The following is an 18,045-nucleotide window of genomic DNA, read 5'->3' as shown; positions in this document are numbered from 1 at the left end:
TTTTATTCTCTGCCTCCCACCTCCCGCCCACATTAAATATCTCCGATTTGCTTTTTAACTTTTGCATTTCTTGCTCCCAGTAATTAATTAATATTGTTGCGCGCACAATCTCGAACACATATATATAGGGGTGTGGTGTGGACGCCTTCCTCACCCACCACAAGCTTCAAAGCCATATTCATCTGTAGTGCCTCTACGAGATCAAGGCAAAGAAGGAAATTTTGCTCCCTTCCCCTACCTGAGTCTCGTTTTTCTCTCTCTGAGAGATCAGAGCAACCCAGAGGCACTCACACAAATTAAAAAACCTTTGCTGCTGCTTCTTCTTCTTCATCAACAAACAATGGCTTTCATGGGTCACAACACTCTCGCTTTTGTCTTTGGCATTCTTGGTAATTCGTTACTATATATCAACGCTCTCTCTTTTCTTTATATGGCAAAACCCTTTCATTAATAGCTCAACCACGCCACCTCTAAAAGAAAACCAGAAAGCTTCTGAATTTCATTATTGTCCCTCTCTCAGATAATCATGTTTTCATTAATTTTCTTCATCACTTTATGACTTGTTGGTCACGAATCTCTTAAATAACAATTTCAAAAAGGAGGTTTTGGTTCTGGCATTGCTCTCTAAATGTTCCATTTCTAGCTAGCTATGTCCTCTGTTATGGCGAAGGAATTAAAGGATTCGTTTCTTCTTTTCTGGTTGTGTGCGCGTGTGTGCAGGGAACATTGTTTCATTCATGGTGTTCTTGGCTCCTCTGTAAGTATAAATTTTGTGATAATAATTTCTATATCTTTCTAAAAATGAATCTAAAAAAGGAAACTACTAATAAGCGGAAAATATTGGATGGAAACGATGATCAAGCAGGCCTACGTTTTACACGATATACAAGAAGAAATCGACGGAGGGATTCCAGTCACTGCCGTACTTGGTGGCGCTCTTCAGTTCGATGCTGTGGCTGTACTATGCCTTCATCAAGACCGGCGAAATGCTGCTCATCACCATCAACTCATTTGGATGCGTCATGGAAATCATCTACATCACCATGTACCTCATTTATGCCACAAGAGATGCCAAGGTATGCGTGTGTGTGTGTGTGTGTATAACCAAAACATCTTATCTTAATCATCAAACAACCATTATCTGATTTTGGTTTATTTAATTAATCATCAGAGGTTAACCATCAAACTATTCGGAGCCATAAACGTTGGGGCGTTCTGTTTGATCGCGGTGGTGACCCAGTTTGCGGTGCACGATTCCCTTCGCGTTCAGGTGCTGGGCTGGATTTGTGTCTCCGTCGCAGTCAGCGTTTTTGCAGCCCCTCTCAGCATCATGGTCAGTAATAACTGATAGTACACATATATATATATATATCCACACACGCACACGCACACACAGAGCATATAGTCATTTTAATGTGGGGAGACAGAAATAAGCGTGTCATGTGCAATTGATGCGCAGGCACAGGTGATTAGAACAAAGAGCGTGGAATATATGCCATTCAACCTCTCATTTTTCCTCACTTTGAGTGCTGTTCTGTGGTTTGCTTACGGACTCTTCCTGAGGGATATATGCATTGCTGTAAGTTTGTATCAATGTTGATCATTCTTATTTACTCCAACCATTGATTTATATAGTCAATAGTGACTAAGAATATATTTGTGTGGGTGTGTGATACTGTAGCTGCCAAATGTGTTGGGATTCGGATTGGGTGTGATCCAGATGGTGCTGTACGCGATATATAGGAACGGAGGGAAGAAGGGATCGGGAGATGAGAAGGAGGAGAAGGCGGCGGCGGTGGAGGCGACGGCGATGAAGAGCGTGGTGGTGGTGGGGGGTAATGATCAGGTGTTCCCACAACCGCAGGAAGCGAAACAAGAGACCAAGGAGGAGAAGGCGCAGGAGGAGGAAGACGACTGCCCTGTGTGAGGCTGACGATGGGAAAATGCGTTTGATCATTGACAACAATTGACGATATTATTAGTAGGAAGCGCCATTTTAATTTGTTATTGTCCTTTGCTTTTGTTGTTTCCGGTCGCCGCGATTACGGGCGTGTACGTACCTAAGTGTGTGTCTGTACCGCTGTTATCACTATTCATTTTTACCATTCTCATCCCAATGAATAAATTTAGTTAGTCTCTTCCATCAATTATTATTCATTACAGCCTCCTCCTTCTTTAACTCTGCCGCTCATGCCCACTGTTCATCACCACAATAACATCAAAACTATTTGATATGTCCAAATTAGTCGATTTAGGCATTTTCCCCCCCTAAAATGATGTCTAAAACTATCTTTATTTTAGATGTTTCACTATCAAGGCAACACATTATTAAAAGTAAAATAACATTAAATCTAAGAGTTTTCAGTTAGTAAAAATGTTACTCATTCTGTGGACTTGTTTAAAGCTACGATCTATAGGCACTCATATATAAACACATTCACATAAAATTTTCCTTATATACTTATTTTATATATTCTGTAAATGGGTTAATATAATTTTTGTCCATAAAATTTGAACCCATTTTGATTTTGGTCCTTCAAATTTTAAATTCATGGTTTTAGTCTATGAAATTTTGTCTGTTTTAAAACGTGAATCCCTGACAATGTAACAATATTAAAATCTATTAAAGTATTATCAATAACGTTAAAAGTGGTGATGTGGACTTACCAAATGACATTTAACTAGATTTTTGTGTGGATAACATAGCGCAGTGTAGTAAATAGCTCCTGAAAATGAATGAAGGAAAAAACAGGATGTTAAAGGGCTACATTTTTAGGATTTGTTCTTTTTTTCTCCTTTTGTTATCCACATATATAAGATCCAAATAGATATCATCTGGTGAGTTTATATCATCACTTTAAGGTTGTTTATGACACTTGCACAGATTTTAATACTATTACACCTCTAAGGACTAACGTTTTAAGACGGACTAAATTTCAGGAGCTAAAACCATAGGTTTGAAATTTGAGAAACCAAAATTAAAATAGAGCCAAATTTTAGGGACAAAAAATTATCTTTTTTTTTTTTTTTGGTTTTCCATCGGTATCCAGCGCCTTTGGCAACTGACTAATCCGGTTCAACCCCATGAGATCCCAATTAGGGGCCAAAGGTCTCCCAGCAGGGGTTGCTCCATTCCTAGGGCTTGAAACCGAGACCTCTGGTTAAGAGGCCAAGAGTATCTACCACTCTGACCAACACCCCATTAGTGACCAAAAATTATATTAACCCTTCTGTAAATTACGATTAAAAATATATTTATAAGTCATTCCTAACAAGCCCTAAGAAAAGTTAAATTCAAATCACAAAGCTAATATGAAGATGTAAATATTTTTATAACTATTTTTTTGAGTCTTAAAAGATGCCCAATCATCATGAAACTCTAATTCAACTCACCAAAGCTTTTTTTAATAAAAAAAATGTAAGTGTTCTATTTCTAATCACGACAGTCTAGATTAAAACTTTAATGTTCATCCCCCATTCATTCTCCTTACACTACAAAAACAAAAAAACATTAAATCACCGATGGAATCTATTCCGTCACAAAAATTTGTTAGAAAACCGTGGCAAATTCTTTCAGAAATATTATTGAAGGAATTTGCCACAGAATTTCGTCAGAAATTACCGACAGAATTTTTGTCGGTAAATTAATTTTCCAATAGAATTAGCCACGGAAAAATTCTGTCGATAATTTCTATCGCAATTCCATGGCAAATTCGATCAAAAATTCTATCGGTAAATTTATCCATGGAAGTTTGGATGGATTTTTGATAGAAATTATTGACGGAATGTTGTCCGTGGCTAATTCCGTCGGAAAAGTGAATTTCTTTTCCCCAAAATTTTATATTTTTATTCTTATAATAAAATGTAGTCATTCTATTTTTTATGAGGTGAAAGACTACATTATGTAAAAAAGAAGCAAATAAAAATTTTGTAAAAGGACATAGTGAAATCCTAGAAGTATGGTTGAATCATAATAATTTGATCTATGCACTTGATTACCTTAAGTATGAAAAAGTAAAAATTACTTTTTGAGTTATTGGTTGATTGTGGCTATTTCAAATTAACTGAATATTATTGATCATAATAGAGAAGAATAAATGTTAGAGAGAAAATTGAATTTTAATTTACTAATCTTGAGATAATATCATATGAAGAATATAATGGGTGCAAAGAAAATATTTACATGGAATAATGGATAACAATATCGCTAATTTATTAGTATTTAGTTTCATAAAACTGTAAAGAAAAACAAAATTCTCCTACCAAATATTTCACATACTTATATTTTGAGGATTTAGACTCAATAATTTTGATTAAAAACTTATAAGTCCTATTAATTAAATAAAATGCTTGATGATTTGATTGTACAAGATAGTGATTTATAGCAATCCTTATTAAAATGTGAGAGATGTATGAATCCTAAGCATCATCTCTTGTAATTTATTCATGACAACATTATTCTTTTTTTTTTTTTTACTCCACAACTCCATGTAATTAGATATTGTCAATATTATATTATATGTAAATATGTTATCTATTTTTAAAAATAGATGGACATTTTTAAACTAAAAAATATCAAGTCATTTCAAATTATACTAAAAAATAATTGAACTGGTATTTGATAGATCATAATTTAGAAAATTAATATTAACAACTGTTTGCAAATAATACAATTAGAAGATTTTACTATAACATAAAAAACATATATTTAATGAATTACTAAGAAATAAAAAATTAGAATCTTATGTAAATAAAAATAGTAAATATGAAAATAGCTTATTCTTTTTTCCTTGTTTTGTTTTTAAAGTTAGTCCACCATATCTAATAGTCAAAGCACATTTTTAATACACAATAATATCAATCAAATTATACCAAAAAAAATATATCAACATTAATATCAAGTTGGCTAGATATAAATTGAGAAAAGGTTGGCCAAATATTGTAATCTTATTCTAAATATAATATTATTGTTCTTGTGTGTGAAAAATAGTAAGACTTAAATTTAAACTTAGAATTTGGAAATCAAAAAATTTAAACTTAGAATTTATAAAATGTAATTTTGTCAATTTTTGTTTGAAGATACCATATTTCATTTATTAGAAGGCTAAATTTATTCTCCCTCAAAAGATTTTTACCTTCTCTCCATTAACCCATTTAATTTGAGATTTTATTTTTTGCAAAAAATTTTAACTTTTCTCTTCTCTTTCTTCCAACAGTAAACCCTCTTTCTGTAGCATAGATAAAACCATATTTTACCTTGTTACTTTGATAGGAAAAATTAGAAAGAAGGACCTAAAAAATAATATTTATTGAGAAATATCTTAATAATTATGATTGTTTACAAGGACCAAATATCAAAATATAAATTTAAAAATACTAAATTATCCCTAATTAAATCCCTACATTTCCTCTTATCATGCCTACATTTAATATATTTTCTATAATCTTTTTAATTTATACTAAAATTCTTTATAGTTTGTTGTCATCAATATTGATAAAAAAATATTCAAATCAAATAAAAATTATTTATTATTAATAAAAGATATTTTATATAACTAAACAAACAATTAAACGAAATTATTCGTGTACATGAATAATGCTAGCAATAGTTAATTTTCATTTTCGCCTTCGTGCGGCTTTTAATTGGACTTTCCTCTTTCTTTAAATATTTCTTTCTTTATTTTTTTAATAAATTATTGCTATGTATATTTTTTATAAATATATTTAAATGTAAAAAACATATTTTAATTTATTTTAATAAATACAATTGAAAAGTTTATAAATATTTTTCTTAAATTGTTATTAATTTCAGTTTCTTAAAATATTAAATGCTTAGATATACAATAGTATTCAGATGTATTTTTATATCCGAAATTTTCCATTCACTTAATTTTAATAACTTCTATTTTTATTATGATTTACTTTAAGTGACATATCCAGATAAAAAAAAATTCTGAAAAATGATTAGGGAGAAAAAAAATTAAAACCATGAATAATTTTATGAGTATCGTTGATCAATTTGATTTTCATATTATTTGGAACAAGAAGGGCCGCATCTATGGATTTGGGTCTGAGGCTGATGATAATATTTGTACCCAGAGGTCTTCTCCTTCCATTAACAACACAAGTATCAATACCAATTTTAAAACTGAATTGCGCATGAGGATAACAGAGCTTACATAGGAGAATTAGCAAATTAGACAAGAGCATCAAGAGATGAGACAAAATTATAACAAAATCATGTCTGCATTGGAAGGAATGGGAATTAAACTATTTGAGCGCTCTAGCAGCAATATAAATTTAGGAAATGATAGTTGACAATTGTTATTATTATTTCTAGTTTTTTACTTCACACTTGACACTTGACATTTGAAGCATCTTGGGTGTGTGAAACACTATATATCTTTAATTATAGTATATTTGATTTTTTGACAAATTCAATTGTCTTTCGTCCCCTCTTAAAAAACGATCGATCAAATTAAAATAGCACAAAATAAAAACGAAATCAAATTTGGCACAAAATTAGCGATGGAAATCTGTGGAATTTTTGTAATTTTGCCATGGAATATTCCATCGCAAATTTTTAAAAAAAGGTAACTTGTCGATAATCAGTTGGTATTTTATGACGGAAATTCTTTCTGAAATTACCGATGGAATTTGTAATTTTGACGCAAATAGATTTAGTGACAGAAAATTGTTTGATGGAACGGATTTCGTCAAAAATTCCATCGGTAATTTTTGTTCATCGCAAATCCGTCAGCAAGTCTATCAGTAATTTTGACTTCCGTTGATAATTCCATGAGTAAATGAGTGCTTTTTTTTGTAGTGTTAATTAATACGCCAACCTCCTTCAGCATAGATAATATGTGTTGTATTATTATTATTACTGCTACTAGCTAACCGCTACTATTACTAGAATCCGTAGCCCCCTTCTCTCTCTCGCTCTATATTTGCTTATACAAATATCAATAAAATACAAAAATGATGACAATAATTAATAAAACGTCAAGAAGAGTGAACTCTATTTTCCAAAAAAAAAACTATGTATATATTGGAGCCCATATCTGAAAATGACAAACATTCATGGGATGACTATTTCTTTCACACATCATAACCTTGGAGATGTGACTTTTGTGGGATGTTTATTATTACTTGTCAAAGAAAGTTTAATTTTCCATGTTAAGTCATTTAAAAAGAATGATTCCTTTTTTTTTTTTACCAGTAAATACAAAGATTCATACATTTTAAGTTTCGTTGTTCACATATTGCGACGACAAATGTAGAAGGAGACAATGGAATAATGAGATATCTTGCTTTGTGGCACAGCTTTGGCATGATATTTGTCAAACATGTTCAAACCTCACATTAAAAATTGGAAATTGGAGACAAAAATACTCCCTAATTTGATATCAGTGGAGGACTTCGAAATGAGGTATTACTGCAGTAAAATTATATCAATATCTTTAATTTGAAATTTTTGTTGTCATTTCTCTTTTTTTTTTAATCAGATTTTGAATTAGACACTTAGATAATTTCAGTGTAAAATTCAATTCTAGACTAATCCCTATAAACTTCTCAATGATTACATCAATTTGGGATCGGAATTCCCAAATTTGGGGACCTTTCATCATTTCCTTTAAAAATTTTAACGAATTAAAAAAAATAACATCGAAATGAAGCTAGTAGCATTTTTTTTTCCTCGATTGCTCAGCCGATCGAAAGTCTCAAATAATCAATCTGAACCCTTTGTCCAGCATTTTCAGCCTCGGAATGAGGAGAACAAAGAAAAAGTTGTCCCAAGATCATGTCGACTTTTGAATTATTTTTTTAAATAAAGGAATAAGAAATAAGACAAACATGAGAATTAGAAATGACAAAAAAAAAGTATATTTTCAGCTACTTTTATGGGACCTGTCTTATGAAGATGGGGAGGAAGGAGAAAATCTGTCTGAAAGTGATTTACGACGATGATTATTCTCTTAACCTCCCACATTCCTCATTTTTTTAGTTTTAAATAATTAATTTATATATGTGCCTTATTTATTTCATTTTGATTTCTCTCACACCCACAAAATATGAATGACTGTTAAAATTCTATAATAACTGAGCATCTGGTAAAAAGACATCTTTCATTATCAGATGGTAGAAAGAAAGATTCAAGGGTGTCTGGTTATGTAGCAAACTTTTCTTACTCAAATGAAAACCTAAAGATGCTATCTCATATGATCTCAGATATAATGTATTTATACTCATGGAGGTTAAGATCTTCGGGTTGAACACAAGAGACTCCGTTTTTTTTTTTTTTTAAATAAGATTGATATTAACATTACTGTTATAAATATTGTATATATGTGGATGTCCATAACCCCCAACTCTTAGGATTCTTCATAGGATTCTTGATCTTTGAATGTCTTAAACCCATAACCCCCCAATGAATGACTTTAGAGGAGTTTTCCATGTTTATTGTCATTATTCCCTTATTCATTTCTTGTAACTCTGGGATTAGACTTTTATGGTTGGGGGCCTATAAATAGAAGCCACATACAAGACATTTGTACCCATATATGTATATGAGAAATACTCCTTGTTTTCTCTCTCAATTCTTCTCTTGCTATCCTCTTTCTACTCTCTAACTCTCTCATTTTTATAACACGTTATCAGCACGAGTTTGCTCTGAAGATTTGAGGTATGAGCCTTTTGTAAATTAATATATTCTTATAGTATATGATAATATTTTCTACTAACTTCTCCTTACACAATTATTCTTTTTATCTTATTATCACGTCTAATTTTAATTTTCTATATATTTGCTATATATTATGTTGTTCTTTTATGTTATTTATTAATTTATTCTTTTTATACATTTTAATTTTATTATCTCTCCATTGTGATATTGTGTTATTTATTTTATTTATTTTTCCATACTTCTTGTTCTATTGTTTGTTTACGTATATCTGTTTGGTTTATATTATGTCATTTTATATCTATCGCAATATTATATATATATGTGATTATATAATGTTATTTATATTTGATTATGAATTTTAATTTATTTAATTACAATATTATTTAATTTCATTTTATTAAATGGCTAGAAGCCATATGTGATTAGATGACCAGAAGTCATATCACTTTTGCAATTGTTCTTTTGTGAAACAACAATATGGATGCTTTTAAATGGAATGACAAGAAAAATCTATAACACTTTGACGATTTGATAGTGACAAATATCAAAGCCCTGAAAGCTACATGGTGACAAGTATTGAAGCCCTGAAGGCTACATTGTGACAAGTATCAAAGCCCTGAAAGCTAATAGTTCAAACATCAAATGGCATAAAAGAGCTTTATTTGAAAGATTTTTACTATAGTCTTGAAGACTAATATTTGAATAAATTGATTATGTGCTACTGAAAGTAAGGAACATGTCTATGAGAGTGATAAAAAGCATGCCCACATTGTACCGTTGGAATTAATAATTAAAGGGCAATAATATTTGGTTTTAGCTATTAAACCATAATTGAGGAGATATTGATACCTCTATAGTCAAAAACAATTATGAGTAAATATCATAATATGACTAGAAGTCATATAGACAAATATATGTACTAATTTATTGAAAGTAATGTTAAAATTGGTTGTGAAATCAAAAGATCAAGAGATATTATGAAAAGTATGAAAATGTAGTTATAATACCCAAGGTAATGTCTTATAGAGAAATATGTTCAAAGTTGAAAAATATAATCATTAGCCCAGGAGGCTATATCCAAAAGGTTATATAATATTATTTTAAATTTCTTGTGATTGATTGGTAGAAATATATTATTATAAGTATTTGATATTAAGATATTGATAAACATTAAGAGTAGTTATTGGTCACTTTGAAATGTTAATTTATTGTGCCAATTTACTTGCATATTTATGAATATGAATTGTGAATATAATTTATTTTTCATATCAACAGAATAGCCAAAAAAAAAATGGTCATATTATGATATTGGTACTTTATTGTGCTATTTGTGCGCAAATTAAAGAGATGATATATTGTTCATATTTTGTTTATTTATATGCTATTTGTATGATCTTAGTTTGAATGATTTATTGTGATTTATTGACAATAAATTTTATTGTGAGCATTTGAAATTGTTTTGAATTTAACTAAACAAGAAATCAGTTGAGAAAGAAAAGCTAAGTATTCATACAATGTGTAAGTAATTTTTCAAAAGATATATTTTGAGTATTACAAATTAAATAAATAATATATATTAATGTTAAGAAGTTTTGACAATAAGTTCAATTTTACACTTTATTCTCAGAAAGTTTATTTTAAAAGATATTCTATATTTGTGTTCTTTTTAATTATATGAGTTTGTTTATGAGAATAAATTAAGCATGTGCAAATGATAATTATAGTTTAAAAAAATTATGATTATTGGATTAATTCAAACATTATTTAATTCTTTAAGTTCATACATTTTGAAAAAGGATAAAAGAAAATTGTATAACTACAATTAAATTAGTTTTTACTGTGACATTTGAGAGAAAAAATCATATATTTATGTCACATTTGAATTGAGAAAATGGAAATTTATTTAACTTTGTGAGAAAATTTATAGTTGATATTAATTTTGATTGGTTAGACAAAATTATCTTTGCAGTATGTGTAAATTCTATATATATTACAAGTTAAACTTATGATACTTATAACTATTTATTATTATGTATTACGATATTATTAAGATGAATTTGTCTCCTTATTCTTCTTAAATTACTTAGTTCCTGAAGAATTATGTGTAAAAATATAAATATAGTTCCTGAAGAATTAATACATATTTTCCTTTATGGGCAGATAAAGAATTAATGGTAAAAAAAAAAGATCCATTGATCTACATTAGAACTTCGGTTTTGAAAGAGTCGGAAAAGTAATAGCCTAATTGAATTAAAATCCATAATTATATATGAACTAGAAAGTACTTAGACTTCCAAGTGATAGAGGTTATTAGCCTATTATATGCTAGTCACTGTTTTTGAAATACATGAATAAGGAAAACATGTTTTTATGACTCACACTTGAGGGGTAGACTGTTGAAATACAAGTGTGAGTTGATGTTAGATAGAGTTCTACTTGAAACTTGTTACAGTAAACCAGAAGTTTACTCACCCAATTAATGTATAGTTGGGGTGGCTTGTTTGATTATCATAAGTAATATATATGATGTAACAAATTATTGATGATTATGTATCGACGTTCATTGAAGAACTAGAAGATTCTTCATGAATAGCCAACATATTATATGATCCAAGAATTCATATGTTGCTTATTCTCAATGAGAAATTGATTGCATTGATATCACTAGTTATGATGTAAAATGGATCTCTACATTTCTGGAAATATATCAAATTCAGATATATGGGCCCATACCAATAGCATGTAAACCATACAAGTATTTAATAAATTTTATAGATGCATCTATAAGATGGTTACATGTATTATTATTAATTTGCAACCTGAAGTTTGCAAAATTATATGAGTAATCATTACGTTGAGTGCACAAGTTCCAGACTATGAGATCCAGAAAATTTCTATTGAAAAAGATTGTGAATTTATATCCCAGAATTTCAGTGATCAACATGCATTTGTTAGAAAAATAATTGAAAAGTCTACTTAACAGAACGATCTGGTAGAATTATTAGCCTCCATGAATGGCTAGATCAACACTTTTGAGAACAAGATCTTCATCTCAGGGTTGGCTTGTTTAGTTTGATATGTTGCAACATTTATGAAAATCAAGCCAATAAAATTCTCCCAATGAAATTGGCTTTTGGTCAGAAGCCAAATACTTTCCATCTCAAAAGTTTGAATATGCAATGCTTATATCTATTGATCCACCACAATATACATATAGATGGATATAAAAAATTGGAATGAATGTTGGGTAAGAACCTCCTTCTTCTTGTTTGTATCTAAAAGAAACAAAAGGAATGTTTCTAAAAGAAACAAATGAATTGAGGAGACTCATATTGCATGATTAATTGATTGTCATTCGACAAAATTTTTCCAACATGAGGGGGAGAAATTGAGTAGCTGGAAAAGATAACATATAGAATGCATTATTATTATCAAGTATAGATCCTCAGATATATGATAGTATGAACCAGAAGTTCATCAAAGAATGCATCCATAAGATATTACAAAATATGTGCCAGATGCTATTACTGACCTAAGTGAGTATTACTAAATCTCATATTCCAGCTGAAAATGCTCCAATTAGTATAAATAAAAGTGAGACATGCCTGAAGCATGAGAGATGAATTGGTTCCAATATAATTATATTGAACAAAAAGGAGCATGAAATTTAAAAGTTATATTAAGGAGGCATGTGCTCTAGAAGAGTACTGAGACATAACTAGTTGAAAAAAAAGCCCCAGAAGAGGTTCAGGTACCTGAAAAGTAATGAAGAGATCTCAATAAGTTATGTCACAAGGGGAAAAATGGAACCAAAAAGATAAAATTGTCGACAATGTTTTTGATAACAATATCACGTGATTTTAAAAAGAATCTTATATGAAAATAGAAATTTGGCCAAAAGCAAAAGGAAAAGAGAAAAGATGCAATGGAAATATAATTATTATTTTAATATGTGAAAATTATGGACCTGCAGTCCAAACACATCAAATACAAAGTTATTATGTGACATATGAATATTTTTGTGAAAATAAAGAATTTCATAAAGGTCTAGTGATTATGATTAGGCATAGTATTTTATGGTGGATGCAATAATTTTTGCATATATTACTAGTTTAACAGTATATCAAAAACGAAATATGTGTCTGTTAGATATCGTTATAGCCTATGCATGTGACTCACTAAATAATGAGGTTTACATGAGAATTCTTGAAGGATTTAAAATGCCAGAAGCATTTATATAGAAGAAAATCATCCAATATTTAAAATATTATGTTGAATAAGATAATCTGAGTATACATATCTGGCTTAAAAAATGTATTAGAAAATAAATAATTTTGTATCTTACTTGACCCATAAATCAAGTTATTGAATCCATCAATGATTGCAAAATGATTGATTTTGTTATGATAATTTTGTCTGCAAAATATATTCAACTAAATAGACTAGAAGTCCCATATATTTATTCTATAATAATATTTACATATATTGTCAATATTACGTGTTATAATTTTATTGGTAAAAATAAGTTTCTGCAGGTATGCATGTAAATAACGAAATTAAGATTGGATATATAGTTCTATAAAACTATTATATGGTATCATTTTGTTCAAATTAAATTAATCATGCTGATGCAAGATATATTATGGTGCTTTTTTAGAATAACCTTTCTTTGTAGTTTTCTTAGTGCAAGTGAAGAATATATTGATAATTCCACATATCTAGAAGATATGTTAGAGGAATACATTTCAATATAAGCTGATGATGATATACTATGCATAGTTCGACTAAAAAGAAGATATGCTTAAAAAAGCATTGGACGACTTGAGAAACTAGTATATTTTATTATGATAAAATGATATAGAGTTATACTGTTGACAGGGGGAGCAAAGATCATGTTGTACTCTTTTCCTTAACCAAGGTTTTGTCTCACAGGGTTTTCCTGGTTGAGATGTTTAATAAGGCAGCCTTAATATATATTGTGTACTCTTTTTCCTTCACTAGGTTTTTGTCCCATTGGGTTTTTCCTAGTAAGGTTTTAATGAGGCACAATATTTGTTATGGACATCTAAGGGGGAGTGTTATAAATATTGTATATATGTGGATGTCCATAACCCCCAACTCTTAGGATTCTTCATAGGATTCTTGATCTTTGAATGTCTTAAACCCATAACCCCCCAATGAATGCTTTTAGAGGAGTTTTCCATGTTTATTGTCATTATTCCCTTATTCATTTCTTGTAACTCTGGGATTAGACTTTTATGGTTGGGGGCCTATAAATAGAAGCCACATACAAGACATTTGTACCCATATATGTATATGAGAAATACTCCTTGTTTTCTCTCTCAATTCTTCTCTTGCTATCCTCTTTCTACTCTCTAACTCTCTCATTTTTATAACAATTACTCAAATATGACACAATAGTGCTATACTAGTTTAGAACTTGCCACTACTGCAAAAATAGCTTTTTATGTCGCCATTGAATGACGGTTACCAAAAAAAGCTGCGGTGAAAAAAAAGCAGGGACATTTTTGTAAATAAAAGAAAAAATTTAACGATGGTTGTTTCAATAACCGTCGTGGAAAATCTAACATGGTAAAAGATGGAACTGAAAAGTCGCCATTTTGCTTTTAATGACGGCTGTATTCATAGCCATTGTGGTTTATGCAAACAACACCAGTTGTTAGTAATAACTGTCATAAAAAGTGTTTTAAAATGCCTTAGAGGGGCCCTCCAGGAGTTTGGAATTTCACTTTTTCCTTTCAAAATTTCCCTCTGTCGTGAAGCAATACTCCTGTCCACTACCTCCAACTTGCTACCCACGGCATTTTTCAGCCAATCCCTGACATGTTCACGGTGTTTCTCTGTCTTTGTCATCATCCCTCTGTTTCCCACATCACCTCTTCTCTCTGTCACTGAATTCCTTCAAGGTATGTTCCAGTTTCACACTTCTTGCTTCTCTTCTTGTTGTCCTCTTTAATAATGGTTCTATTGGCATATTAGTTACGCTTGGATTGTTTTAAACTATTGGGTATGATATTTTTTGTCTGTAGGTGCTTGAATTTTGCAATGTATGCTGGTTTTGTATTGTTGTGTGGTTGTCTATAAAGGGTATGCAAATTCTTTCAAACCTTGATGGATGTTTGATCCTTGTAAACTCTTAGGTATTTATTTTTTTCGCTCTTGAGATATGAATTTGGTGATGTAGTTTAGTTTTGTATAGTTTAATATTGATATATAAATATATTTGAATTTTTGAATCCAATGGTATTGAGATTGACGTCGATTGTTGATTTTGAATTAAATATTTAATTATTTGGTTTGGTGATGCTCAAACATGAGCAATTGATTTGCTTTAGCAATCAGGTTTTTATGTTTGAGCAATTGAGTTGTTTGAATAATTGGGCTTTTATGTTTGAGTTGGTTTTATTGCTTCTAATATTGATATTGGTTTTGATGGTTGAAAACATTGATATTGGTCTGGTCGGTTAGTTTTGAATAATGGGATGCCTTACATTTAAGGGAGAAATCTGCCAAAATTTTTATAAAGTAAGACAACCCTTTGTTACATTTAAGCTTTTGCTTAAGTGTTAGTCAATTTAATGACTAATAGTACTCAATAATTTGAATTCAATAGAGCAATATTTGATTCAATTAGAGATTGATTTTGGTTTAGTTAATTGTTGATTTTATCTAGCCTGTATGAATATTAATATGATGGCTTATGTTTTAGGGGAAATTCTGTCAAAATTTTAGAAACTTAGTAATAAGAATGGGGTAGAAAGTTTTCTCCAATCCATTAAAAGACATGCACATAGTGAAAGTAGTTTATATTGTTGTCCCTATGTGAATTGCTTAAACTCAACTGAGCATTCCTATAATAAGGGAACATCTTCTTTGTGATGAAATAAATTTGAGATATTCAAGTTGAATTTGGCATGGTGAGAATAAAAAATAGTTGTATATCTAAGAAGAAGAAAGCTATCTATATGATTAAAAGACATACACATAGTGAAAGTAGTTTATATTGATGTCTCGTGTCATGGAATGGATGATATAATTAAGGATTTTTGCGTAAAGTCCTTTATGCATCTTCATGAACATGAGAGCTTGCATAGTAATGTAGAGAAGCCTTTATACCCAAGGAGCTCTAACTATACACAATTGATGGGCATGTTGAAATTGATGAACTTAAAGGCAAGATATAGGTAGATTGGTGTTAGTTTTACAGAGTTACTTAAATTGTTAAGTTATATGCTTCTAGAGAGTAATTTACTTCCAAAATGAGTTTACAAAACCAAGAAAATGTTATGTCGGATGGGTTTAGGGTATAAAAAAAATATATGCTTGTCCTAATGATTGTATATTGTATAGAAATGAGTATGCAAGGATAAATAAATATCCAAAATATGGTACTTTATGATACAAAGCAAACAAGGACATCAGTGGTGAATGTGATGATGAGATAACTAATGGATCTCCTTTAAAGATTTTATGGTATCTTCCTATAATACTATGGTTTAAGCATATGTTTTCTAATTCCACAGAAACAAGGAACTTGAGATAGCATGTTGATGAAAAAATAAATTATAGGAAGCTTTGACATCAAGCTGATTCTTCTCAATGAAAGAAAATAGATAAAATGTTTCTCGAACTTGGTGGTAAACCAAGAAACCTTTGGTTTGGACTCTGATAAGTCTCATTATTTGCACACATTTCTAGCCCTAAACTCATGCTTTTGCCATCTATATTCGCATACTTTAGGCATAATTAGCTTCCATTGTGCATAAGAGTTGGTGAGAGGAATTGTGAGGTTTTGCAGGTGTTTTTACATGTTTTTATATGATTTTATATGTGTGTACTTTTGATCCCTGCTTTGGTGTGAATTTCAGGGAGTTTCAGTTCTGTCTGAGGCGCCACAGCGGATTTGGGAAGGCGCCACGGCGGATTTCTAAGGGGACTCTCGGTAAAAAGCGCCGCAGCGGATGGACAGAGGAGCCACAGCGGATTGGTATTTACATGAAGATCAGGATCACTAATCAAAACGGCACCGTAAAGGCCAGGCGCCACGGCGGATGGACAAAGGCACCGCGGCGGATGACGAAAAATTCCAGATTTAAATGCAGAGTCACGCGCTTCAACCCAAAGACCAGATTTCAGTTCCTCATTCATCTCCAGACGCGATTTTCTTGTTCTCTCCGCCTTCTCTCAATTCCTTCTTCCATTTTCGTCCAAATTCATCAATTTCCATCGATCAACCATGAATCTTTCATCAATTCTTGCTGTTCCTACCCTAATCCAAAGTATGAGTAGTTGAATTTCCAAGTTTTCCTAGCAATGAAGCTGACCTGAGTTCATAGAGCTGAACAGGGAGTCGTTTCAGATCTATTTTCCACTTTCTATTCTAAGATTCATTTGTTTCAGTTGAACAATTGTTATTAGAATGAAGGTTGAGTGATTAGATTTATGTTTCTTGGAATTTAGATCTGATTGAACATTCAGATGTGAGTTGTGTCCTTTAATTCAGTTGAATAGAGGATTTTCTGTTGATTTGTAAATCTAATTCGTTTTTACTTGGACTGTTGTTCTGTAAATCTGAATTTTGGTTGAATAAATTGATGATTCACAGTTATGATCATTCTTAGAGAATTGCAACTTGCTTCTCAAGTGTTCTTGTCAATTGATTTTCCTTCTCACAGACCAAGACAATGAATCTAGTAAGATAATTGTTTCTGATTTGTGTTGAGATTTGAGCAGTAGCTGAATCTATCCATTTAATTGACATTAAGAGACTCCAAATTATAAGATTGAACAAGGAAGGTTGGATAAATTGCTAGGAGAACTACTATCTCTTATCTGAATCTTCTTTTGCATTTTACCTTTCATTAGATTTGTTTCTTGTTTCAATTTCTGTTTTCTAAAACTCAAGCTTTCATCTTGGTAATTTGATAATTAAAAGTGAATTGTTAAGAATTGAAATACAACTTAAGGCTCCTTGAGAAGAATGACGTGGGTAGTGCCTCACTTGCTGCATTTCCCTAGTAAAACTTTGATTACCTAGCGACAAGGTCTATCAGACTCTATACAGATAGAATCAATCCTTAACGTAATCTTAATAGCACACATAGTGCATGGCCTGTGCTCCTAGTGATTTACAACTTACCTCCTTAGTTTTGTATGAAACGGAAGCATATTTTATTGTCTTTAACAATTCCGGGGTCAAAATAGCCAGGAAATGACATTTAGACACCTTTGAGTGAGGACTTGAAGAAGCTGTGGGAGAAAGGTGTAGAGATGTTTGATGCATATAAGCAGGAGATCTTTCAGCTGTGTGCCAGGATCTTCACCACTATAAATGGCTT

General features: G+C 30.9%; 1 protein-coding gene across 1 annotated transcript; it reads left to right on the top strand.

Moving 5' to 3' along the window:
• The first annotated feature begins 223 nt into the window (after positions 1 to 223).
• LOC114739886 (bidirectional sugar transporter N3-like) lies at positions 224 to 1,939 on the top strand. Its single transcript, XM_028927993.1, has 6 exons — positions 224 to 389; positions 721 to 757; positions 866 to 1,076; positions 1,172 to 1,333; positions 1,460 to 1,579; positions 1,682 to 1,939. The coding sequence occupies exons 1-6, from the start codon at positions 341 to 343 to the stop codon at positions 1,925 to 1,927; spliced, it is 825 nt and encodes a 274-aa protein (XP_028783826.1). The 5' UTR covers positions 224 to 340; the 3' UTR covers positions 1,928 to 1,939.
• The last annotated feature ends 16,106 nt before the right edge of the window (positions 1,940 to 18,045 follow it).

The sequence above is a fragment of the Neltuma alba genome, unplaced genomic scaffold (genome assembly GCF_004799145.2).
Source record: "Neltuma alba isolate B1F8T4 unplaced genomic scaffold, ASM479914v2 tig00000496_pilon, whole genome shotgun sequence".
Taxonomy (NCBI): domain Eukaryota; kingdom Viridiplantae; phylum Streptophyta; class Magnoliopsida; order Fabales; family Fabaceae; genus Neltuma; species Neltuma alba.
The sequence above is the reverse complement of the archived record's forward strand: the minus strand, read 5'-3'. Positions and strand labels throughout refer to the sequence as shown.

Excerpts from the sequence above, each read along its gene's own strand:
- LOC114739886 (XM_028927993.1), top strand. The coding sequence starts at position 341 with ATGGCTTTCATGGGTCACAACACTCTCGCTTTTGTCTTTGGCATTCTT. Across the intron at positions 1,077-1,171 it reads ATGCCACAAGAGATGCCAAG|AGGTTAACCATCAAACTATT; the intron begins GTATGCGTGTGT and ends ATTAATCATCAG. Across the intron at positions 1,580-1,681 it reads TGAGGGATATATGCATTGCT|CTGCCAAATGTGTTGGGATT; the intron begins GTAAGTTTGTAT and ends GTGATACTGTAG.